General features: G+C 41.9%; 1 protein-coding gene across 1 annotated transcript in view; it reads right to left on the bottom strand.

The window, feature by feature from the left end:
• Positions 1-25,043, bottom strand: part of IGF2BP3 (insulin like growth factor 2 mRNA binding protein 3) — a 114,780-nt gene extending 89,737 nt beyond the window's left edge. Inside the window, exons 1-2 of the mRNA XM_084858559.1 lie at positions 24,539-25,043; positions 22,725-22,785 (exon numbers count right to left, since the gene is read on the bottom strand). Of these exons, the coding sequence (XP_084714685.1) occupies positions 22,725-22,785; positions 24,539-24,713 (236 nt within the window). The 5' untranslated portion in view covers positions 24,714-25,043. The remainder of the gene's footprint in view (positions 1-22,724; positions 22,786-24,538) is intronic.
• Positions 25,044-25,358: the final 315 nt, after the last annotated feature.

The following is a 25,358-nucleotide window of genomic DNA, read 5'->3' as shown; positions in this document are numbered from 1 at the left end:
TGGAGAAGCCATGTTGATTCTTTTTTAGCAGGGCTTGTCTTTCTATAATCTTACTAATGGAGCAATCCTACTGGGATAGGCGGCTGCCTCCAAACTCGGAGGCAACTGCCTATTCAGTGCAGGGCAGGAGAAGCGCAGAGGGGATCATCCCCTCTGTGCTTCAGCTGCCCTGCATTTGTGGCTAGACAGCCAATTTCAGCTGTCTAGCCGCAGGAAGGCAAAGCAGGGGAAGCGGCTGCTGGACAACATGTTGGATGTGTTGTAACAGCATTTCCACCTTCCCTGCCCCGGAATGCCCTGTTTTCACCGCTCCATGCTCCTCTTCCAAGCACGGAGCCATTCCAAGCTGCCCGTGAAGCAGTGCATGAGGGGCGGGGATGTCAATTCTTGGAGTACAGGCTCCGAGGTTGGTGTCAGGGTGGAAACTGAGCCCATAGAGCCCCACAGCAGTTCTGACTCTGAGGAAGAACAGCAATCCATGGGAGAGGAGCTCGCTCATCTCTCACAAGCACAGCAGCTGGCAGAGATTCCTCCTGCCAGCATTCCTGGCATAGATAATGACCTGGCAGTGAGAGAGCGCTGGAGGGGGGCTTGCTGGATGCTCGGCGCAGACGCAGGGAGCGACGACTAATGGAGGGCGCTGAAAGGAGGCGTTCTGCTCGTTTGGCGCTCAGACAACGGTCGCGTCCCGAGGACCCAAGGGAAAGAGGGAGGATCTCTCCATAGCCCATAAGTTCAGGGTCTTCCCGTGGTTCCCCTTCAAACTGGGACCAACTGCCTTACCTGGAGCTTAGGCTACTCTGCTATCTTTTCCCAGTGCTGTTCCTTGCTTAGTCGCTAGTGATTAGTATCTGAAAGAGTCATAAAGTAATAAAGGAATAAAGCCTTGGAAAGAATCTTCGTCACCTGTGTCCTGAGTTGGCTATTGGAAGGGACTGCAAGAGGCAGCTAGGGCGCTCCTGACAGTCAGTTCCTGGAAAATGATGTATCCTATGGCCAACTAGCCGCTGACTAGTGGCCATAGGATTGCTCCCTGATTTTATCTTTAATAATACCTTCAGCCAATTTAGCCAGAACAAGCACTAAGCTTAGTGGCCTGTAATTTCCCAGAGCCCCCCTGGATCCCTTTTTGAAAATTGGTATTACATTCACCATCTTCCAGTCCTCTGGTACAGAGGCTGATTTTAGGGACATGCTGCATAATTTGATTAGAAGATCAGCAACTTCATATTTAAATTCTTCGCAAACTCTATGAAGGATACCATCTGGGCCAAGTGATTTATTTGCTTTTTCAATTTATCAGTAAGGTTGAGAACTTCATCTTTTGTCACCACTATTTGCCTCAGTTCCTCAGACTCCCTTCCTGAAAACATCAGTTCAGGCACAGATATCTCTCCTATATCTTCTGTAGTGAAGACAGATGAATTCATTCAGCTTCTCTGCAAACTCCTTGTCCTTCTTCAGTACTCCTTTAACTCCACTGTCATCCAAAGGTCCAACTGCCTCCCTAGCTGGTTTTCTGCTTCTGATATATTTAAAGAATTGTTTTCCAAGGGAGTGCTCTCTTCTAAGCATTCAAGCTTAAAATACTCCATCATGGCTTGTATTGGAAGGTTGCAGATGCATAAAATGGGGCTGTTCGCAAGGCATGACAGCCCACCATGGGTTATTTAACCAACAGTAGCTAGAGCATGTGCAGCTGCTATTTTGAATATGCAATACCCACTTGGGGGTGGTCGTGTAATGTGAACCCCTTGAGTGTGGTTTATGTGAGGATTAAACAACGTTTGCATAACCCATGGTCTGTTTTAGGGTTATTTAACCCTCGGATAACCCACATTCACACAACCCTGCCCCCAAGTGGGAGTTGCATATGCAACCTGGTGCCTACAGGTGCCACAGATCACTGTGCTTTAACTAACTCACGAGCTGCAGTGTGTCACCTGAACTCAGTCACTGGCTCATACAGCTAATATTTCACCTCACCAGCCCCTTGAAATTAGGGCCTTCTTGAACCATGAGATGTGTTGGGGGGGGGGGCACAATAGGGTGGGGAAATCACCCAGAATCAGGGGGAGGTATCTTTGGACACAACTCTATAACTGTTATAGAAATTAGCATTTCTTTAAGCATAACCCTAACTTCCGCCTAACATAAACCACAAGGCTCCCAGCCAAGTATTATCCTAGCAAGTTTTTTTAGAAACACAACAACCCTGGAGAACTTTGAAAGGTTCTCCCCCAGGTAGTTTGCATATTTCAGCTCCATAATCCATAAGACATGGCTACTCAACCTTTGTGGGGACATCTGGAAATTTTAAAAAAGTAAACTACCACAAATTGGCTGGTATAGGGGGGTGGGCTGGCTAATCACAAAAAGGTTGGGAGCACACACACACACCATGTGTACACTTCTCACTCTCACTCTATCCCCATGTAAATGCATGGAACAATTTCTCCATTCATTTGCATGGGGGGAGGAGGAGCAGCCCTGCTGAAAATTGCCAAAGAGGGGAGAAGCCAAGGATCCTGTTGCCCCTAAAGTGCAGGGTGGGAAATGGCTTTCTACACCCTTCCAGCCGATTTTTGGCAACAAGGGCTTTTTTCCTTCCCTATTCAGGTGAATAGAAAGCTCTGTTCACTTAACAGGGAGGGGAAAAGCCCCCAGCTGAAAATTGGCTGGAGGGTGGTAGAAGACCACCCCCTGCCAAGGACCCTGTTGTCAAGGTCCCAGTGGGCTTCCCCCCACCACTATTTTTTTTTACAGTGGGCCCCTCCCCCCATTCAAGTGAATGGCGCAATCATTCCATACATTTGCACAGGGGGAAAATAGCTTGGCAAGACAGCTCAGCTTGGCCTTGCAGGTGCTATGGCACCTGGGGGTGCAATGTTTGAGACCCAGCCATAGGAGCACTTTACACTAAATAATGGAAAAGCCAGAGGTCTTCCTTTATCCCCAAGAACCCAACATTTCTTGAGCTGATCTTGAGGAACTGGTTGCAGCAAGATGGGAATTCCATCAATGGGAGTCCAGCTTTCAGAAAAATAAATTAAGTTTTGTCCCCACAAAGCAAGTTTATCACACCATTATGGAGAATCCATATGCTGAGACCCGTTTCAACATACAGATTGCTTTCACTGGGCCTATGTGAATATGTATACTAAACCCTAAGTAGTAAGACTTGGTAGGCCCTCTGATTTCAGTGGGAATTTATATAACATGTTTATAATCAAGTTCCTAGAGATTATCAGGATGACCTCTAGAGAAAGTCCAAAGAGCTTGCTATTAGCGAACAATGTTAGTCAAATGCAAATGAGAGCTTGGATCCATATTTCAGGATTTTAGTTTTTTAACGCAAAGATTCCTCCTCACTACTATGTTGGAAGCCATGGCCCATGAATCCTTGGAAGAATTAGCAAGCCAGGCTACTATGAAAGAAATCTTCTATGGGCCATCCTCAACTATATTGCAAACACTGGCCTCCACAGGGAAGAGCTCCTTTGTCCAAAGACAGACAACACCTGCAAATAATTAGTTTGTGAGAGGGACTTGCTGGGTGACAACTGATGGTGTGAAGCTGTTGCAGAACCCAGAGTCAGAGAGACCACGGAGTGAAGGAAAAAAAGATTCTTTATTTAACGCGCGGGCTTAAGGCTGGAATCATTTCCAAAGAGCCAGAAGCCCCGAAATACACTAGCAAATTGTTTTTATAGACATTGTGACACATATGAAACGGCTCCTCCTCCCCCTCCCGCATGGGGTTGCAGTCCTCAACATTTCTTCTCTTAGCACCATTGTTTATAATACAAGAACTGGGTTATAGGGTAGCAACGATAAGGAGAGAACAGAAGAGAACAGCAGAGAACAAGATATACAATTGTATGACCTTTGACAAGATAAGGAATTCCTGTGTCTCGTCAGCTTACAACAATATATTCAAGGGAGAAAGAGCTCAGCATGAACATGAAGCATGAGACTGCATGAGGCTACTTAGTCTGACCCCCGATATGGCTGCTACAAAGCCTCTTAGAAACTTCCTGTTTACAGGGATCCTTCAGTGGACCATCTCCATCCAAAGGAATAACTTGACATGAAGGTGAAGACTACTACAGGTACACCAAACTGTAATGGAAATGCTCCATTACCAAGTCAGGCAGAGAAATATAATTTGAGAATAGTCTTTCTCCTAATCAAGTCAGACCATTCCAGTTAGACCAGGTAGTACGGGAATAACTGAAGAATTCTGGAAAGGATACCATAGCCCAGAGACAGAGCTCAGGGCAACTATTCATGAATTGTCCACTGAGTTCCTTTCCAGACCACAAGGGATTTGGAATGGGGAAAGGAATACCTCCTTGGACAATTTTCTGGATGCTGGGCTTTCCTCTAGGAATGCTGTAACCTGAAACCAGATAAGACAGGAGCACTGGAGCAAGGTGATACTGTTAGGGGAACATTGTTGTCTGCGTTTGAGCATGGAGCAGCTGGCACTGAAGAGTCCTGAATCCAGACTTGTGGCAGCACTCTTCCGCCTTCTCTCATGGCCATCCTCCTTAGGGGCTCCTCCTCTTAACTTCACCAGATCGCTTAACAACTTTTGTCATTAGTTGCTTAATGTAGCTAAGAGATTTTGTTTTGATTGGTGGAGTAGGGGAAGCTGCAGTGTTAAGATTCCAATGTTCCAAGGGTCCCGTAATACTGAAGATATTCTTCCCTGTAAGACCTGGAGCAAGCAGAAGAGCCTGCTTGCAGCTTGCACATAAAACAGCCCCCCCTAGAACACAGAGTCCTCCTTGGTGTTTCCTTCCACTTTTCCCAGCTGTGCTTTGATCTCCCTGGCAATCAATTTTTATCCAACTCAAGAATTCAGGATACCCAGGAAATGCAGCAAGATTCTTCACCACAATAGGCAAAATGGGTCATGTAGTACTGAGTGATCTCTATAAAAATTTCCAGGCTGCACTTGCTCATCTATCTGCCTAGCTAAGGGACACTGCTACTTCTACTTTACCTTTTTTATCTCCCTTCTCCACAACCTTTGTAGGGCAGCAGCATCCTAACTCCATGTAGCAGACAGGCATAGTCAAGTATGCCACTGTATGTTTCTTCAACCCAGCCGTCCTAGTGACTGTCCTAGATTTAATCTGAAATCAACATAGCACCTAGTAGAGCCTAATTGCAATGCCTACTACCTCCTCCCATATTCCACCCACAGCTTCAACATCAGTTAATTTTTTTCCTACCTACCCACTGTGTTGCTATGTTTACAATCTAGGCTGATGAAGAGTTCTGGAGAACTCAAAAGCTTGCACGCTAATTTATGACATTTTTGTTGGCATAATAAAAGTATTGCCAAAATATATATTTTAGAGTAATGGGATATGTGATGTTGATAGCTTCAGTTATTTTTCTAGAGCTGGTAAACAATACCACAGGCAAACAGAAGATGGAGTCTTGTTAGATCCATTTAGGGTAGTGAGTATAAGCAATATTTTAAGTTGCACAATGCTTTTGTTATGAGGCCTCCACTCATACCCATGTTGCAACGAAGGACATGTATGTCCATGCTTCAAGGTCCCTTGAAGCATGGACATACATACACTTAAAAATATATGCAAATTTAACAGTTTAAAATCATTTAGAGAATTAAAAATACCCTAGTATAAATGTTAGAGGGCAATATTTCACACAACCACAGTTTAAAACTATATTGAAAATATGGTTATCCCCTTCACCACCACTTATGATTCAGTTTTACATAAATCCATACTGTGCATAGATTTCTATTAATGCGCTTTGGCATAATAATTACTTCTTGACAATGCCTTATTGATTCATAAATTTTTACATGTTAATTCAATTCTTAATTTAACTCTTAGTCTGTAGCAATAGAAACTAAGTGCAAGTTTTATTCATTTCTCTCAAAAAGCACTAACAAAAGTAACAAAGGCCAGAAACTGAGGGGCCTGTTTGCACAGGCGCGCGCAGACAAGCAAAGCACTTCTATGAGCACATGGCACGTATGGAAGATTTTTCCTTTTAGCAGCAACATCTCCCCCCCCCCCAGACCCAACACACACACACACACACACACACACACTCTCTCTACATCTTTAGAGGTCCCTTGATCTTTGGAGATGTTTTTCAGGGCAGAGTAAGTTGAAAGCTCCTATATGTGTGCAGATCAGTGGCCACAGAATCAAATTTTAAGAGCAGAATTTGTTCTGTAACAGCAGAACAATGTGAATCAATAGCTAAGTGCACCACTAAGAATAACAATTTTGGGGAGTAATTTATTTGGATATTCATTGAATAGAGACAAAAACCATCAAATGCTGCATTGCGAGCCAAGGGCTGACATTTCATTATATATTATTTATGAATATCTTTAAAATTAGTGCAAAGCAAACCAGAAAACATTGATGTGTGTTAATTTCAAAGCATGGATTTTAATCTCTTGTGGAGGATTGTTTAATTTGAAAGTATATCCTACATGTGTCTCTTATTTCAGTTGATATATTTCAGGGATAGACTTAACTATGTAATGAAGTACTTCAAAACACTAACTGCAATATAATCTGATAGTAAATCAGTTTTTTTCGATTTGAGGCCCTAATATCCCAAAATGACCAGAACCCTCCAGTATTATCCTAGGGCAGCAGCAGCAGTGTCTTATCTTGTACTGACTGGACAGGGGCAATAAATTGAAAAAACTCAGCAGCTGCTGAGAGCCCCCACATATAGGCTATTATTCCAATTTTACAGATGAGGAAGCAAGGCTGAGAGATACTGGCTGGCAACATTAAACCTTCAAGAGCCACCCAAATTCTTGATCTCCCCATGACAACGGATTGCCTTGGATACTGAGCCAATATTTGCTGACGTGGCAAACAAATTTCCACAGCCATTTTCCTTTAGTGATTTTTTCCCCTTAAGGCAAATCTAAATAAATGTTCCTTCTGTGAAATAGTTTGTGTGAACTACAACAAAGACAAAAGAAAAAGGTTCAAAATCTGAATCAAAAGAGTTTCCTGACACAACAAGCAAAACCTCAAAGAGAATGAATTAGTAAGAACTTAAAGCAGCCTTCTGTAGTTTCGTGCTTTCCAGATGTTTTGGATTTCAATTCCCGTCAGCCCCCGCCTGCATGGCCAATGGTCAGGAATGCTAGGAGTTGTAGTCCAAAAATGGAGAGCACCAGGTTGGGGAAGGCTGACTTAAAGGGTGTTTAATGTGCTTTATTATTGTTTTATTTACAACAATGACATTTCTAGTTTTACCCATAAAGTATGCAAAATTGGCATGTAGGCTGATTCCGTGCCAAACTGAACATTTGTTAAAGCATGCATAGTGGAGCTATGTGTGCTAGCTTTCTCTGCTTTCCTGTAAGCATGTGCCGCCCCATTTCCATTGGAATCAATGGAGGATTTTTTCTTTCTTTTTTAACCCCCCACAGGTGGTGACGGAATGCTACCAACCCCACCCCCCAACAACAACAGGTGGAGGGGGGAGCACAAATCCTCACCCCTGGAACGCCATAATCCCAATCTGAATCCCACACACGCTTACATGAGAGTAGACAAAGCTACCATGCATAGCTCCACTAAGCGTCCTTAACAAACATTTAGTTAGGCCCTCAAACCCAGTGAAGTAGATGGAACTAAGGCGAAGTAGATGGAACTGACTTCCAGCTATACTTGGAATGAGCATGCAAATCTGCTTAAACCAAAATGCTCCATCTTAACTATTTTGTGAATTGCAACCTTACTTCATTAATAAAACTACCCTTTTTTTGCTACTATGAAGTTCAGATATACAGTAACATTTATTTTATTTTATGCTAAATCTTACTAGTATTCTTTAAGTTCCAAGCTTTCATATATAATTACTCTATAGCATGATCTAGTCAAAGTTAGGCACTTTTAAATCCCATTTAAAAATGGGATAGATTCAAGCATATGTTTAGGTCACTTGTAATGAAATCAGTGGGGCTTAAAAGAGCTTGACTGGATTATGCCCCTATTTGCAGCTCCTTTCACATATCTACTGCTATTTTAATTTTAAAAAATTACAAAATTGAAATATTGCTTGCCTCTTTAAAGAACACAGTGATTGAAGTATTAAGTTATCCAATGCATGCAATTAATTTATTGGCTATTATTTTCACCTTCCATGCACATTTTAAGAACTTTACAACATGACTAACACTGCAAACTCTTCAACAAGAGGACAATATTTCCTTACCCATTGTGTTATAAACTGCTTTGAAAAAGTAACCACAACTGTAAACTAGAGACAGTAAGTATTAAAAGTGTATGTTAAAATTATTTTAATTAGATACTTTATCATATATATAAATTAGTTACTGAGCCTGTGTGCCCGCATAGTGCCGACTGGAAACCTCAATTAAAAAAAGAAGTTTTTAACAAACACAGCTGCACTGTCACACTACTTAAAACCTTAGCTTGCACTTTGTAATAGACTGGAAGGCTCTCTGAAATCAAACAAAAGACATTCTAGAAGTTGTTTTGCCATTTAAAACCACAAACTTTCAATTTTTAAAGATTTTATTTCTATGGAAATGTGTTGAAAACAAATTCAGTGCAGACTTTAACACACATAATTATAACAACCAAAGCGATTTGGGGATGTGAATTACTAGTGGATTAAATGCCTTTAATTCTGAACTATCTGAAGGGTAGGACTGAAATACGCAATATTGAATTATCTCAGATCTTTTATATACTGCAAGAATCTGTATAGCTGCGAAGTGGAAGGACAGTGAAACCACTTATTTTAGATGATTTTTAAAACCTGGCAGATAGCAGAAATTGTAAAGCTAATGAGTTGTTAGAATAAGAAACAGGTAACAAAAAAACACTGAAAACCAGATGTTTATTCCATACCAAAATGAACGTAAAGATTCAATACAACCCTTTTATTTTCTTTACAATAATGGTTATGTGATAGAAAATAAAAAGTAACTTTATTAACAAAAAACATCCAGGAGTTCAATAATAAGTTATTTATAAGGAAAAATAAAACAATCCAAATGGTTTAAATATACATTTTCATTAACATTTTTTTTGCATATTTATCCAATTTTCAGTACAAACACCAGCCTAAATGAGACTACTAAGGATGCAAAACAGACATCAGTTACAAGTATTTCAATGTCCTCCTGGTAGCAATGTTAAGTCCACCCTGCCCAAGATGCTCAAAGTTATTTTGTTTTGCATGGAAGGGACAAAGTGTTAGTATACTACTGAAGACCGAGAACCAAGTCTGCATAACACACCAAGCAACTCTGTGCCATATTTCTGTAGCCACTGAAAAACAGATAGGGCGGGGGGAGTGACTCTACAGCAGTGTTAATGTTCTGATTTTACATTACTCTTCCTACCGCAAGCATTTATTCTCTGAAGGTGAAACCATCTCCCACTAAAGGTTCCAGTGTTAACCTGCCCAATTCCACAGTTGTCCCTAGTTGTCTACTACTGCACGAGCACCAGTCCTCATACACATCCATCTTTCATCAATCTGTTACCCAATTTGTTTCTTGCAAGACAATATGCACCATACAGGATCCTTAGCACTAGCTCAATTAAAAGAGTTTTATCAAATCACTTGTTTTTCCAGCCCGAGTAACTGATTACTTGCTATACAGACAAGTTGGGGAGTCTCAAAAAGAAGCTAAGCACGCAAAAGGAGAGCAAAAACTGGTTTAACTGAAATCTGGTCTATATATGCGCCATATTCTGGTAGGTAATACAGTTGACTATACTACTTCAGATTCCAGGTGGGGAAAGTTGTTTGTGATTGCTCTCTGATGTACCAAGCTTCCTGCAAGCAAAAACAGAAAAACAAAACTACCAGATCAGCTCGTTCTATCCCAGCTCACTACCTACTGCGCTGCTTTTCTGACTGCTAGTTTTCTGATTACACAGTCCATTCCACCACCTCAGGACTCTTCTACTTCATTGGTACACACATGCAGCACAGGCCTGAACTACCTAATATCAATTTAGCAGTATAATCAGAAATACCTGCAGAAAGACACCTTATCCATTATTATGTTGTTCCTTAGAATGTTTCTAGAATCTTGACCAAGAAAGGGGCATATAGTCAACAAAAACCCAGATTACAGATGTTTCTTACCCAACCTAGTTATTTTTAAAACTTGCTATAGATTCTTATCCCAGAATATGCATGCTGCTTCCACGGTAAAAAAGTTCTAGAAGCAAACAAGTATGCACTGAAGAGGTTTTAATCTCACATGCCTAAAAAAGAGAGTGAGGGCCAATTCATGTTACAGGATCTCAACAAAGAAGGCACCCGTGTATTCAGGAATAACTACACGACAATACTCACAGATGCACACTACAGCTTCCAAGTGGGCATAAATACAAGGTTGTTTTGATGTCATGATAAGCCATGGTTTATCGTGATGAAACGAAAAAGACTAGTCTCCCCCCAGGTGCAAACACTCTCTGCTTGTCCTCTGGTGTGGACATGAGTTCAGAAGTTTTCCCTTGTATTTTAGATTAGCCACATTTTAGCATTCAAACCCATGGTTTGAAGCGGACTTGTTTTAATGAACCATAATTAAGATTAATCACAGTTTGTTGTGTTTGGACAACAAGCCATGGTGAATCAAAAATGGAACTGAAAGCGTCTGAATTCCTCTTTACAGTCAATACTAGAGAAGAGAGGAGGGGGCAAGACAGGGTGAGGCTAACTTCATTCCCATTATGATAAACCATGGTCTATCATGATGTCTAGATGCAACCAGTATAAAAACTAGCATATTCAATCATCCACGTGACTGTTTTCCTGCAATTCTTACACAGTAGTGCTTCTGAATAAGTAGTTTATAATGTGTGAAGCAAGACACTAGTACATTACATCCAAGCCAATAATGATGGTGCCTACCACATAAGCTTTCAGTATATTCGTTATGTTAAGTAAATGCCATTTCAGACTCATTTGATGGACAAGGTCTAAGCTAGATTAACTGATATTTTACTTTTCTAGAATTAAAGGGCTATTCCCTCGTTTGAAGGGAACCATTTAAAACTTTTACTCCAGAAGATGCAGGAAAATCTTAAGTTTTTGCATGACATAGTATGGAAAGATACTCTAAAAATGGCTGTTCTACATTTCATATTTGTGTACCACCAAAGGATGATAAAATTCAATGTGCACCAATAGACTAGAAAGCACAAAGTACAAGCAGCAAATCATACTTCTGAACATACCCTGTGTTCGACACAGGTGTTTTACAGTCAGCCAGAGAAAAAGGGATACCTTATTCAAGATTAGAGCATACTTTATTTGACCAAGGAGGAAAGCAATTCAATAGAGGAGTCATAATCAAAAGTGTTCACAAACACACGCTCCCTAGACTCACTTTAAAGAAGATTTTTTAATGAAGTGTTCCAACTAACTGCAAATGTACAGGTATCCCACCAAGAGAACACCCACGTAGCACTTCCAGTGTGTTTTCGTGCTGATTAGACCTCCTAGTTCTGAAGAGCTAACACCTGTCCAGATACAAATTAGCATAAGAAAATTTAGCACTTGCATCTCAAATACTTCACAGTAGGAAGCTCAACTGATCATCCCACTGGCACAACCAAGTTCATTCAACCAGTAAAGAAATATGAATGGCTGAAATATTTCTTGTACCTATGGCTTGCGTTCATCTCTTGTTCTATTGGATACAAGATAATGTGCCCACTGCAATTCCCCATGGACAAAAACAACCCAGGACAAATCACTTTGGAAAACTACTATTAATATGCAAACTGCATGCGATGAACTTGTGCAGACATTTGTACTGGAGCAACTTTAGGACTCATTGCTCCTCCATTAAAAAGTTGTGTTTAAATGTACCCAACAAGTCAAGCACATTCACAGTAGTCAATGCACTGATTAACCAAGATAAATATCTATAAAGTAAATACCCAATTCAGTCAACTGGCAGTATCTGCTCTGTAGACATCTTGGTATGACATATTTTGTGGGAACCTGTTCTTACCTGTAGTCTTTGGAGAGCTGAAAAATTCAACTTTAACGCTGAGGGTTGGATAAGGGTCTTTAGGTTCATTAATTTCAATTATTCCAATTAAAATGATCAAAGTGAAGATGGGCTACCTTGTAGTGGGTCCACAATATCTAGAGAAGCCACACTCAAGCTTATTAACAACTGCTTTGCACCAGTTTGATTTCAGCCTAATGCAAAATACTAGGATAAAGGTACAAAAATACTGACCCGGTTCACACATCAGGGCAACCCATGGTTTGTTCAAACCATGGGTTGTTGGTGCTGCGAGCTCACCAGTTCCACTTAGAATCAGCTTTCATCTAAGTGGAAGTGTTTGATACGATGTGTGAACCCGGAACTCTGGGTTGTTGAGAGGCAAACAACTCAAGAGTTTTAACCCAACAACAAACCATTTAACCCATTAACAAACACACCAACAAATGGGGTGTTCCTGGGCTGTTTGGCAATCCAGAAAGAAAGCATAAGTAGTGAGTGGGCAGGAGGCAGTGTGCTCATTCGCTCCCATGTGGACCTGCCAAATCATCCGTCATTTAACTCATGAATTGGTGTTGCATGCAAACCAGGTCACTTGCTATATTACATCAACATGGAGGATGAGTTTATAATTCAACATAACCTTGATAAATCATCAAATTTATTAGCTAAACACCTTAACAAAAAATCAGCTAAGCAACTAAATTCACACATTAATGTTTTCATACATAAAGGTGTACACAAACATACTAGCAGAACGCTCTGGATTACCAGTCTGAACACAAATCAACACAACTGAAAAATTGCTTTCCAAAAGTCCATCTCAACGAGCATGAACTGCAACAGTTCTCAGACAAATGAACATGGGACAAATGATGGATATAGCATCAAGAGGATGTAGCTATCTGCTAATCCAAGGTATTGCCCCTGAACATGGAGGTTCTATTTTTTTGCTATCAAAAATAGCCACCAAGAGACTTGTAAATTTGTCTAAACTCTGTATGCTAGCAGCCATTACAATATTCCTTTAACAATAAGTTGTGTTACCTATTCTTTATCTTGAATCTACCACCAATCAGCTCTACCAGATGATCCTCACCTATAGTGTTTTGAAAAGATAGGGAATTATATTTATGAATGGTGAGGAGAGAGAACAATCTTTACTGTGTCCTTCCAAATTGCCTCCCTCCCTCTCGCTCCCAACCCTGGAAGACATAACAATTTAAGTTTCCTTCATAGAGAAGAGGCTTCAGTTCTTTTTTCTGTATTTTTCCCAAAGTCTTCAATATCTTTTTTGGGATGGGGGACAGCAGAACTGAACAGTTTTCTAAGTATCTGCACCCTATATTAGGGAAGGAGGTATCCCACTTATGGACAGGAAGTACATTTTTTTAAAATTAAATTTATTAATTGCCCATCTGGCTGGTCACCCAGCCACTCTGGGCAATGTACAACATACAATAAAACAGTTTAAAACAATAAAATTCCACAGTAAAATTTTTTTCTAAAATACCCTAACCCACCCCAAATGCCTGCCTGAACAACCACGTTTTTAATGCACGACGGAAGCTCATTAAAGAGGGGGCATGGCGGAGTTCCCTAGGGAGGGAGTTCCACAGAGTGGGGGCCACCACAGAAAAGGCCCTCTCCCTCATCCCCACCAGTCTAGCTGTCCTGGCTGATGGGACAGAGAGAAGGCCATCCGAGGCTGATCTTGTTAGGCGGCCTGTCTGGTGCTGCTGGAGGTGCTCCTTAAGATACACAAAAACAGGCCTAGGAAAAGGGCAGGAGGAGGCTCCTGAATACTAGCCTCCCTCAAAGCCATGAAAATCAAAGACTGCATATTTATTTATTTACAATATTTGTATACTGCTCAGAGCGGTGACCTCTGAGTGACTGGGCAGGTGGGTAAGAGAGAAGGTGCTCTCTCAGCTATCCTGGTCCCAAGTTGTTTAGGGCTTTGCACGTTTGTATCAAAACCTTAAACCTGGCCTGGTAGTGAATAGGCAGCCAGTGCAGTTCCCACAGCAAAGGAGTTGCATATGAAAAGGGGCAGCTCCTGACAACAGCCAAGTTGCTGCATTCTGCACTAGCTCCAGCTTCCAGACCAGCCTTAAGGGCACCCCCGCATAGAGCGCACTGCAGTAATACAGTCTTGAGGTTACTAATGCCTGTACCACCATGGCCAAGTTATCCCTGTCCAGGAGAGACCATACCTGGCAAACCAGCCGAAGCTGGTAAAAGGCACTCTGAGCTGCTGCAGCCACCTCACAGCAACAGTGATGGATCTAGGAGTACTCCCAGACTATGAACCTGATCCTTCAAAGGCAGTGCAACCCCATCCAGAGCAGGCAATGAGCCTATCTCCCGGACCCACAGGGCTTCCATCTTGCCAGGATTCAGTTTCAGTTTACTGACCCTCATCCAGCCCATTACCGAGGCTAGGCACTGATCCAGGACTTGCACAGCATCTCCTGATTCAGATGTCACAGGGAGATAGAGCTGCCTGTCATCAGCATACTGATGGCATTTGGCTCCAGATCCCCTAATGATTGCTCCCAGTGGCTTCATATAGATGTTAAGCAACACTAGGGACAAGATGGTGCCTTGCAGTACCCCATAGCTCAATTGCCAAGGGACTGAGGAAAAGTCACCCAATATTATTCTCTGAAATCAGCCCTGTAGGTAGGATCAGAACCACTGTAACAGTGCCTCTGATACCTATCCCACAGACTTGATCAAGGAGGATACCATGGTTGATGGTATCAAAAGCCGATGAGAGATTAAGCAGAATTAACAGGGTCGCACTCCCCCTGTCCCTCTCTCGATAGTGGTCATCCATCAGGGCACCATAGGCTGATTCAGTCCCATAACCAGATCGAAACCCAGACTGAAATGGGTCTAGATAATCAGTATCTTCCAAAAGTGCCTGCAGTTGCTCCACCGCAACCCTCTCAATTACTTTCCCTAAAAAAGGGGTATTTGCAATTCGGCGGTAGTTGTCTAATTCCATTGGGCCCAGCGTGGGGGCTTCTTCAGGAGTTGGTCACACTACTGCCTCCTTAAGGTCAGCAGAGACCACCCCTTCCTGAAGGGATGCATTTATCACTCCCTGGACCCATGGTTGGTCACATTGCTGCAAGCACCTTGTCCGCATCAGGCTGAAGCAACTGAAACTAGTCCTACAAAATAGGGCAGATGGTGGCATCAGACACCTCAGCTGGAACTGCACTACCAGCAGCAGCAGTATGCACCCTGACCTTATGCTGCCACGGAATCCAGGCCCTCAGCAAGCTGACACTGGCCAGGGGAAGAGAAGCAAATGTCCTGTTCTTCCTTTCCTTCAGTCTGGGGCCTAAAAGAGAGGTGGTTTCAGGGGATGTGTATCTTATCAAACCTAACATTTCCCCCCACCCCACCCGGATCCTTTAAATGGCAAGGGTGACCTCACCTTGCAACTTAAGAGGAGTTGTCCCTAGCACGGTGCACGTGCCAAGGTCACCCCCCAACAGAATCACTTAAGCAGTGAGGGAACATTCCATCTCACAAGTTTAAGGACGAGGAGGGGAGATTTCACCTCAGAAGGAATATACCATGAGACTTATTTCCCTTCAACCTGGGGCTTAACAGAGAGGCTGCCAAAAGGAAGAGAGAATGAGCTCTCCTCTTCAGTAACTATGCTATTGTAGATAAGTGGATCGATGTGTCTTGCTGTGTTTATTCCCTGTGATGGTTTTGGGGCCATGTGTGTGTGTATGTTGGGGCAAGTTCACACATACACCCTTCAGCTCCCAAAGGCATTGCAGAGACTGAACAGCAGCTACTGCAACTCTTTACTCAAGCAGACGGGCAGCTGAGGCAGTTACTGTCCATAGAGTTAGGGAGTGCAGGAGAATAAGAGGGTAAAAGTGCAATTTCCTCGTCTTTGCCTTGTCCTTCTTGTCCCCTACCATAACATTTTGTCACAGGTCCACATTTGTATTTACTTTTTTGAACTCCTTTCCTAGCAATTCTTAACAGCCGAGCTTGCCATTTCATGGCCACAGCCCACTGTACCACTTATTTTACTATGTCTCCAAAATCTCTTTACTGGGTAATCACAACAGATTTAGACTCCATTAATGAGGGTAGTGCACAGCTTTCCCATCAGAGTTTTTGGTCAATAATAGTGTCTTCTGTGGCTGTTTTACGTTGTTGTGATATAGTAGAGTTGATTTTTAGATTGTTATGTAAGTGAATAAGAATTGTCTGCAAGTAACAGGGTCTGACCCCTCTACTAAGAATGCAGTGTTCTACTAGGTTACTCCAGCTGGTGAAATTCAGTTTTACATAGTGACTGTCATGTCTGTGCTGTCCCCTTCAGACCCGGCAGAAACAGAGCACGCCCCAGTCCATGGGCAGCCACAACAGGTTGATTAGGCTTGCCTGCTAGGGAGCAACAAGTGGCATTAATACATAGGCAGCCAAAGCTCTCCTCAATTCCCTCTCTGCTCTCCGACTTTATATCCACTAGGCAGGAAACAAGCCTACAAAAGCAGGTACCTTGCAGCTACCCATCCTGGTACCCTCCATTTGTTCTTGGCTTTAAGGAAAGTAGAGCAGGGCATTAGTAACTACCTCCTGAATTATAACTTGCAAAACTGAGTTAACAGTTCAGTAATTTTACATCTGAATGCTTGTAATAATTCTCAGGTGAATTTGTCCTGAACAGAATCCAATTCTATTTCATATTTAGGAAAAGCATCCTATTATAACCCATTATGTTAACACCAGATTCAATTTTAGACCCTACCTTTTCAGAATATTAGTGAGAGCAAGTAAGACCAAGGGATTTAGAGTACATGTGTTCAGAGCCATTTTGTTGTTGTTGATGACCAGGAAAAAAGGTGTAAATAAAATAAACAACTGTCAAATATAAATAAGAGCAGCAAAGTTCAGAACTGTTAACTTTTAATCAATTACAAAAGTAGGCACAGAGGGCTTAACTTGGAAGAAAAGAGATTTAGTTATATGCAAGGTTGATAAAAATCAGTATTTTTTTAAAAAAACCATTTACAATTTTTAAAATCGGATTTTAAATCAGATTTTGAAATTTTCTTAAGACAATTAGTAAAAAAGAGCCTAGGTCAAAGATATCACCATTAATGCTAATTATACAACTTCTAATTATATTCTTATATTTATGAGGGCCGCGGTGGCTTAGTGGTTAAGACGCTGAACTGCAGACTGGAAGGTCGGTAGGTCAGCAGTTCGAGACCCGAGTGCTGCGTGATGGAGTGAGCTCCCGTCTTCAGTCCCAGCTTCTACCAACCTAGCAGTTCGAAAGCAAGAAATTGCAAGTAGATAAATAGGTACCGCCTCGGCGGGAAAGGTGACAGCGTTCCGTGCACCTCGGTGTTCAGTCATGCCGGCCACATGACCACGGAAGCGTCTTCGGACAGCGCTGGCTCTTCGGCTTAGAAACGGGGATGAGCACCGCACCCTAGAGTCGGACACGACTGGTTGGGGACACCTTTACCTTTAATTATATTCTATGAATATGTTAACAGCAGTTTATGGAGATGAGAGATAACCTGGTAAGTCCTATTCTGTATTGCAGGTTGCGTACAGAAGTACACGCTCTCTCTCTCTCTCTCTCTCTCTCGGCCTTGCTTCTCTCCGAGTGCAAATATAGAGAAGGTCAATGAATAGAGAATTTGGGGAGATGGAGTAGATCTGAACAAGGAGGAGGAGTCTGGCTATAAATGCAAGAGATAGGGAAGGGGAATAGAAAGTGAAACCAAAAGTGAACAGAACATATTTATGCAGTCCTGACTCCCGAGGAAACTTCTGCCGCATATATCCTCCACTGTGTACCTACCTTCTAATGAAACCTACACTTCTCAATATGTATTATGGTTATATTAAACAATAATGTGCTAAAAATGATGATTAAATAGAATCTTCCTCACTAGTGATTTCAACTGTGATTTAAATCAACAAAATTCAGTCCTTCAAAGACGCAATTTAAATCATGATTTAAATTAATGTGATTTAAATCAAATCAACACCGGTTATATGTTAAAAAACTATCAACTGCATGTTTTAAACAGCAGCCAACTATCTGGAAGGGATGGTTTCGCTCTGGTCAACTCTGGGCTTAAGGGTTATTGTTCTCTGAGGCTTCTCTTCCAACCATACTACCATATTGGTCCTCAAGCTTTTGCATCAGCATGGACATTCAATTTTGGAAGAGTCTTCCTTTGTACTACTGCGTAGAAATAATACAAGTGTTGGGGGAGTTTCAATTGCCTACATTTTAAAAAGGACAAATTAGCTACATTCTTCCTATGGATGTTTTACATAATTTTTAGTTAAATATTACTATAATTTGGCAGGGTTTTAAGTAAGATTTATCATACCTCCGCAGGGTTTAGTGGCTTTTTCTTTGATATAAAAGTTCTCAAAATGTAAACCTGCACTTGGAAAAATAGTGTACTTTCTTTAGACCATGTCATTTTTATAGGTCTTTCTGGTATCAATGGCTTATGCACAATGCCTGGAAACTATAAGGTCTAATTTTTAAAAATCACATTTGTCTGCTTTAAACAAATCTAATACAGAGTTTGATATATTTTGCAAGGACTGGGTAGTATAAAACAGGAAGGTGTGTGCAGCACGAAGGGCAGGAAACAAAAAATGTGATGCCACATGGAGGACACAAAGAGACATACTGCGCACAAAATGGTTTCAAATGATTACCCCCAATGTAACAACTGCAATACCTGCCTCAGTTCTTCTTCCCCCTCCTGAGCCACCACTGGATTCACAGCCTCACCTACATGTTTTCAAAACCTTTATCCACTGTGAGGGCTAAACTGTTTTTCTTGTTTGTTTACAGGAAACCAAAATTTACCAGATGCTATACAGAGCAGTAAGCACACTGGATATGCAAAGTCCCGAAGACAACACAGCCCACATATGTACATGCCTTTCCTCCCATTCACATACCTTCTTCCACATATGTCTGGCAGTCTGTTGTGAAGTGCAACTTAAATGGGGAGGGCGGTATGCAGAGAGTCATCCCTATGCTTCCTCCTCCCCCATTTAAACCACATACCTCCTTCCTGCTGCCCAGCTTATTAACACTGGGAACTGCTATTCCCCCTGCCAATCAGCTGGGAGTGGGGAGAGGTGCAATACACTTCCAGTGCACAGGGAGGGGAGGTTTAAACCCCATCTCTACACAATGAGGGAGGGGGGAGATTTCAGTGCATGCGCATGGCCCTTGACCCACCATCCATTGCTGCATGTTGCCCTCGGGGCAAAAAGGTTGACCACCCCTGACATAGCAAAACTTGTATGCTGTGCCTCAGTATCTGCTCTTCAGTTTCTAAAAGCTAAACTATCACTCCCATGTAGGGTAGGGTAACATTACTTTCCTTTTTCAAGCACAATGGGAGAAAAAAAGATGAAAAACCAAGATGTTTTAGCACCTAACTTCCAAGCTGGAATAGTGTTTTCAAACACATACTAATTTTAGGTTAATAAATGTCAGGAATATGTAATTTGCAAGGCTTAAAAGAATACTCAGACTCAATACTCAGTCCCCAGTTGGCCAGTATCAGGTCCCCACCCATCCCCCTAGCAAGCTAAACTATTCATCACATAACAAATGACATCAGCGCTATTTGAATAATCAGTCTAGAGTCTGTATATCGCCCCACTAGATAACAGCTGCTCTTGTGGCAAGCTGGGTAGTATCTAAAGGGCTTGCACACAAGTTTTCCAATATGCATGTACTAACTTGTTTTGCGTATTTTTTTTCCAATTTGTGGGAACATATGATCACAGCTAAGAATACTCCACATTCTTTTGTAACATGTGACTAACAGCCATCGTTGTTACAATGCCATTTCCAAGTTTTGAATGAAGTGATCTAAGCATCCATAAAATATCTAGAAGTTTTCGATGATCCATGAGGTTATGAATGCAAAAATGCTACATTCCTTTTGTGTTCCCTTGAGGTTTCCATAGTAAGTCAGAAATCAGCTTCTGGCTAGTGCTATATTATAAACAGTTTGTTCCTCTCTACCCCCTCCTCTAGGTACTCTATCTTTCAGCCTCCTGTTTGGAACATCTAGACCATTCCCTCTATACCACTACAGTCACAATATAGTCTATTTGCTTGTCTCAATACCTCAGTGAGCATTCTAGAGCACTGTAGTCCTAAACTGCCTTTCACAGCAGATATAAAGGTTGCTTTTGCAAGTGTGGGTGTGTCCTCTTTCAATCTAAAACTCCAAACTGCTGGAATTCAGTAACTGCTGGGCCTTAAAGCTCCCTTTAAAAAACAAACCAGGGTAGCTTTACAGGAATTGGCCTTTCAAATTCAATTTAGGTTCGTAAGAGCTCCTGACGCCATTATCTGAAGAGGATATGGATTAACAGTACACCAGTGTCTACCCCTAGTGCATGGTCTCACCAACCCGAGTGAGGAGGAAGTATCTGCAACTACAGAGCATGAACTAGAACGAGTATTATATGGAAGTAGACCTATCAGTAAGTGGATCAGAACTTTCATCTCAACAGCACACAATGATACACATTTGTACATTCCTTTGAGCTTTTTGAAGAAGACCATAAAGGTATTTTAATAAATTTAGATCTTTGGACTTTGCCTTTTTTCCTATTAAATAATGGTAAAATGGATTTGTCCAATTTCTTTCAAAATCTGACTGAAACATTTATCTAGCCAAGTCAGTCCCAGATCCACTGGTGCCAACTCCATACATGTGTGCGCGCACAAACACGAGAGAGGGGGCACAGAGAAAGCTAAGCACTCCAGAACAACTTACTACCCACATCTTTGGATGTAGGTATGATGTTCTTACTTGATCTTTTTAAACATCTGTAAATAACACTGAATTATTTATGAATCTCATTAAATAAAGGCATTAAAAAAGTTAAAGACAGTAATCTATTAGGCACATGATACAGGAAAGTTGTTTACCACAGAAAGTCAATTCTTTACTTACATAAACTGGTAGAATAGAGTCAACATTTCAAAAGTGTACTAAATACAGCCATTCAGGCTATTATTTGCTGCCCGATGCATGATTCACTAGGAAGTAAGTCTCACTGAGTTTAGTGGGACTTATTCCCAAGTGTGCATAAGAGTGTTGCCTATCTTTTAAATTAGACTCCATATCAGAGATTGTTGACTTTACAAAATACATTCACTTTTGTACTCTATTAAACATTTATATCTGCTAACAGAAATATTTTAATAATTGACAGAATTTTAAAGAAATTTTCAGCAGAAAGCTGTTTCCATGAATAGAAGCCAAATTATAAAATATTTTTAAACATTTCTTCCATGTTATTTTTTAACTACATGCTTCCTGTAGCATTTCTGCAAATTATCTTTAAGTTCAAAGCAATCAGTACATAAGAGGGAAAAGTAAAAATTCACCAGGGTCAAGGTGAATTTAACATTTCAGGATAATAAATTTTCACTACCAAGATTTTTCTCATTTACCCATACAACCATTGCAATAATATGAATGAAATTTACAACTTGTGCTATACATGTGAAGATACTTTCAAAAAAATTTGGGTACACCTAATAATTTATTAATTTTCTAGACCTTTTAAATTCATAGACACACAAGAGGCATTACCAGTAAAGAAGGTGAATACGCCATTTTCAATGTAGACACACAGTTTACAAACCAAACATAAAAGCACAAGTATTACTAAGCATACCAATTAAATGCCAGTAGATCTAACATGCCATAGATATGACAAGTGAGTTTGCTTCCTAACTGTAGTAGTCCCTACCCAACTCCATTAATCACATATTTTAATGAAATATCCACACAATGTTTAATAAGTCTTGTACGTTTTAATTCCCAAAATTAGATATGAACCATCAGCAGATAACACTTCCAAACATCTATTTTGTAGGCCTCAAAAATCCATGACTCTTTAAGAAAACCTATTTCATATGGACAGTGTTCATGCCTAGGTATGCAATAAAAGTTTAAAAACAAGCATGTACTAAATTTGTATTCTCAAGACAATAATCTTACAACTGAAGAAATAAAGTCAGATTAAGTGCTCCAAACAACTCTGATTGCTTTGATATATATAGAAATGTTGCTTGAATCTATGTAAGGCCCATAAAAGCTATACTGGCCAGCCTGAAGTACTCACAAAAAAGTTAACTATGCATACATAACCTGTATCTTGCCATAAAAAAAAGGTTAGGCTCTCATGCTATTACCTGTTGATAAGGAAATGCCACCACTTAGTTAAATAAAGTTCTCTCTATAAAACAGTATCATACCCTCCACAATGTCACATAACCAAACCCTAAAAACAAACAGGGATTCATCTTTTTTTGTACATTTCAACACACTGATTCTTAATATCTGCCTACTTTTAAAAAAATGCACTATCAAATATTTAAAATGTTTTACATTTTCTTCTATTAGATTCAACTTTCTCTACAGCCACAGCTACCTGACAGCATTCCTTATAAGAACAATATTATTGAATATCAACAAATGGCGGATTTTAATTGCAGTTCATGTTTAACCACCAAGCTGTTAAACATCAGGTTAAACTTTTCTCAATAACTGTTGAATAACAAAATTATTTCAGAGAGAAAACTAAATATAGACATATAAAAATAATTTACCTTTGTCTTTTGGGAACTGAATGTTCAACTTCTATGAGTTTACCGTGCAGTTCAACTTTACCTGCAAACAAGTAACAGAACTTGTTAGAATGAATTTTGTGCTCTACTGCCTCTGCCACACCTTCTAAGCCCCTTCCTCAGCTGAATTTGTGGTGATTTAAAATAGCACAGGAAACACCTATACAAGATGTTAGTTTGTTCATCAAAAGTTGCACAGCAGCAACAGAAACACAGTGGGAATGACAACCACAAGCCAAGAACCTGACTTTCAACTAAACCAGTTCCAAGATAAATGCTTGAAAAGATATTAAGGGTTTCCTTGTTTGGGGAAGAAATTTTTTATTTTAACCTTTATTACCTTCCAAACTGATACGTAAAAATGTTAATTGCAGACACACACATGTATGTCTCCCTTGACGAGATGAACAGGCCTGTAATAGCTTGTCATTAGGAAACAGGAACTGCTGGTTTGAGTGAAAAATGAGCGCGTTCCCCACGCGTTTTTTCCTGGAAATGCGCCCCTTTTAAGCCCTCTTTCATACGCCCACTCCTACCATTACTCGCTGAGCCAAATCCCCCCTCCCCACCAACTCTGAGGTAGACGAGAGCAAAACCAGGACCCAAACGGGGCCATTTAACCCAGCGAGCCTCCCCAGTTCAGCCCGCCAAGTTGCCTTTCGTACAGAAACAGGATGTAGAAGGCGAGGTCGTGATGCTTACTTAGTGCGTGAAGGCCAAAAGGAAAGCGAAATGAGTGACACCCAAAGAGAAGCCGTGAAGCGGGACTCCAGGCCTCGACCTCTCCCCTGAAAGGAGCAAAACGCGCCGAAGGGAGAGGAGGAAAGAAGGGTGGCGGTTTTCTTTTAAGCGTCCGAAGTTTGACTTCTGGTGTATTCCCTTCTACAGAGGTTTGAAGAAGCCTAGGACATTGTGCACCCCCCACCGGAAGCTTCTCCCTCACGACTCCGAGGCAAGTGCCGAGGGGAGAACAATTTACCTCGCCCAGCGAGACCCGTGCATGTGCCGTTTGCGCCCAGCCAGCCTGAGAACGCAGCACTTTGTGCCCGTTCGCCCCTGGGATGCCCCCCCCTCCCTCGCCACCTGCCCTTCAAGCAACTGGAGCCCTCCCGGCGGCCCAGCAGGCCACAGTTGTCCGTGTGGGGGGCTAGTACTGCCTGTGCGGACAAATGAGAGTCCGTTCACAACGGAATCGGTAGCGGCTGGCTGGGCCCTGGCGTGTGCGTATGTGCGCCTCCCTCGCCGGAGATACGGGAGATGTTTTGCGCGCCTCGCCTCCCTCTCCCTACTACGAATGCCGTCTTCGTAGTGAGCCTCACAGATTTAAAATAATAATAATGGGGGGAAGGAACCTCTTTTAAACGCAGCGGCCTTGTGGCACCCATCCCGCCCCCGGTTTCGAGCGAGAACAGCGTTCCAACGCCAACAGTTTGCGCGTTACCTGACAGCGTGTATCTGAGTTGTAATGAGAGAGAGGCCAACCGGGCAGCAACCCGCGAAAGGCCCTCGAGAACGCCACTGAAGCCCTCCAAAATAAGTGAAGCCTCCAACACGCCGGACTGAAGAAACAAACCCCCCTCCCCCGCGGGGGGGGGCGGCAGAGAGAGCGGGGCAGGCGAAGAATTAAAATCCAATCCTGAGAATATGAATTAAAATGCCGAGGGCAACATGCGGGGAAGGGGCGGGGGGAAGAGAAGTAGACTGGGTTTGAGCAGGGAGAGGGAAAGGATGGCACCCAGAAAGAGAAATGGGTGGTGGGAAGCCGAGGCTGAGACGCCAGAGGAAGAATTACCCACCTGAAAGTGCCTCGATGGCCTTCATAGCCCAGTTCTCATCGGGGCAGTCTACGAACGCGTATCCAGTCTTAACGAGGAACTGGCCGGTGAAAGGGATCTTGGACTCTTTAAAGAGACTTTCTAGGTCCAGAGGGCTCACATTTTCGCCCAGGTTCCCTATGTACAGCTTATTCATCTTCTTAATTAAAAATAGATCTTTGCTTAATAATAATAAAAAAACCACGCGCACGCTGGCTCGCAACAACGAAAACCACCTCTTCAAATGATCCAGAGAGCAAAATAAAATAAAAAGCGAGGGGGGGGGGTTAAAAAAAAAATCACAACCGCGGCTTGTATCCGTCCGTCCCCCACCCCTCTCTCCTTTCCCCTCTCTCCTTTCCCCTCTCTCTCACACTCACACGGAAGCGATAGTGGAAATCACGTCGCTTTTGGAACTAGGATGGCGGTTAAAAAAAAAAAAAAGGGAAAGGGAGGAGAGACGGGGGAAACTACTTTTTTTGTCTTGCCCCCAAGCCCCTTTGGCAGCAGCAGGCGGAGTATGAAAATGTTACAATACGTGAATGTAGGCACCGCCTCTCTCTCTCTCTCAAAAAAAAAAAAAAAAGCCAGAGCGGGAGGAGGGGAGGAGAAAGAGGGGGGAAAAAAATCACTTGAATATTCCGGCTTTTTGAATGAGCCACGTGTTCAAACTACAAATCAACTTCTCATGTGAGGAATCCCAACGCCTAAATTAGATAGCCGCAGATTTAAGCTCACACACTCACAAAAGGAGGAGAAGCGAACCTGGCGTTGGCCGTCCAGGACAAGTTTTTAAGAAAGG

The sequence above is a fragment of the Heloderma suspectum genome, chromosome 5 (genome assembly GCF_057233095.1).
Source record: "Heloderma suspectum isolate Gila_16-S chromosome 5, 16-S_ref, whole genome shotgun sequence".
Taxonomy (NCBI): Eukaryota; Metazoa; Chordata; class Lepidosauria; order Squamata; family Helodermatidae; genus Heloderma; species Heloderma suspectum.
This window is presented reverse-complemented; position numbering and strand designations above follow the sequence as displayed.